General features: G+C 34.6%; 1 protein-coding gene across 1 annotated transcript; it reads left to right on the top strand.

Annotated features, from left to right (window-relative positions):
- The first annotated feature begins 80 nt into the window (after positions 1-80).
- LOC105316156 (ankyrin repeat domain-containing protein 55-like) lies at positions 81-1,466 on the top strand. The gene is made up of 4 exons (XM_011410968.2): positions 81-251; positions 851-1,005; positions 1,052-1,127; positions 1,331-1,466. Exons 1-4 carry the CDS (start codon positions 150-152, stop codon positions 1,442-1,444), a joined length of 447 nt encoding a protein of 148 aa, XP_011409270.2. The 5' UTR covers positions 81-149; the 3' UTR covers positions 1,445-1,466.
- The last annotated feature ends 65 nt before the right edge of the window (positions 1,467-1,531 follow it).

Genomic DNA, 1,531 nt, shown 5'->3' with positions numbered 1-1,531 from the left:
ACAGTAGTAGTGTAGTATAGTGTTTTTAATACAGTTTTACTTTTAATGCTATATACATGTGTACTTGTCATTCTCAGGCTATTGATGGTTCAACAGCATTACACAGTGCATCAGTAGTTGGCTCAGTCTCTTTCATTCAGTTACTATTAATGAATGGAGCTAATCCTAATGCTAGAGATAATGATGGTAGGCTTCCATTACACTGGGCCACTGCATCACGCTCTGTTGAAGCACTGGAACTATTACTGAAGGTAGGGACGTCATGTACAATTGTACATTTACATGTAGTGTAGTGTCATTGTTTTTATGGTAAGCATGAGTGAGCATAAAACTGTTACTTTAGTATTGCAGTCTTGTAAATAAAATGATAAATTGTACATGTACAAAGATTTCACTAAATGGGTGGAGTAGGACTCGTTTTCCTTTTGAAACTACATGTACATGTACAATGTACATGTACATGTACATGTACATGTACATGTACATGTACATGTACATTACGTGATGTGTACGTACACATGTATTGTACATATATATATATATATATGTGTACGTACACATTACACATGTATACGTGTATGTGTACATTTAGGTGTGTAGTATTTGACAGGTTTGAATCTTTAGTGTACCATATAGTGGAAAGTTTTTGTGGATTTTGTGATTTTTTCCAAAATTTACGAAAATTAAATCTGCAAAGAATTGATTTATATGGTTTAAGATGGCCGAAAAGTAAAAATCACAAAAATTAAAGCCAAAAAATTTTCTGCTATACGGCAGATAGTCACCAAATTCCTACTTGTAAATACCAAACTGATCTCTTTCTCTCTCTTTCTCTCTCTCTCTATTACAGGAGTCTCAGTATAATGTTGATGTCACTGATGGTTCTGACATGACTCCATTGATGTGGTCCTGTTATAATAAAAATGAATTAATAGCTAAAAGACTAATAGAACTGGGAGCTGATGTACACGAGAAAGACACTGATGGAAGGACAGCAGCTCACTGGTACAATATCTGATGTACTTATTGTATTTTATGTTTGTATCCCCAGGGCTGCTAAAAGGAGTGATATTAACATGTTGAAGTTGATCCTAAAACCTGACATGACTTATTTCAAGGATATTAAAGTGTGTGAACTACATGTACATGTACATGTATTATCTTTGAAATTATTATGTACTGTACATGTACATACAGTATTAATGTACACATACATTTGTGTATTATGTACATATACATGTATTTTGTCTTTTTTTTGTTTCTCTACTTTAATTTTTTCTTTTATCTCTTCTCTCTCACACACCTCTTCCCTCCCTCTCTCTCTCCCCAGGGTTGTACTGTAATGCATGTATCAGCTCATGAAGGTTTTCAAGCTGGTATAGAATACATAATGAGCCTGAGACCTGAGAGTGTTCATGACACAGACAAAATGGTAACTTACTAAACATGTACAGTGTACATGTACATGTACCATATTTTAAAACTCTCCTCCTTTTCTGTCTGCTGTCTCCTCCCTTTCCCTCTCTCTCAC

Source organism: Amphimedon queenslandica, unplaced genomic scaffold, assembly GCF_000090795.2.
Source record: "Amphimedon queenslandica unplaced genomic scaffold, v1.1 AMPQUscaffold_4460_Cont23562, whole genome shotgun sequence".
Taxonomy (NCBI): Eukaryota; Metazoa; Porifera; class Demospongiae; order Haplosclerida; family Niphatidae; genus Amphimedon; species Amphimedon queenslandica.
The sequence above is the reverse complement of the archived record's forward strand: the minus strand, read 5'-3'. Positions and strand labels throughout refer to the sequence as shown.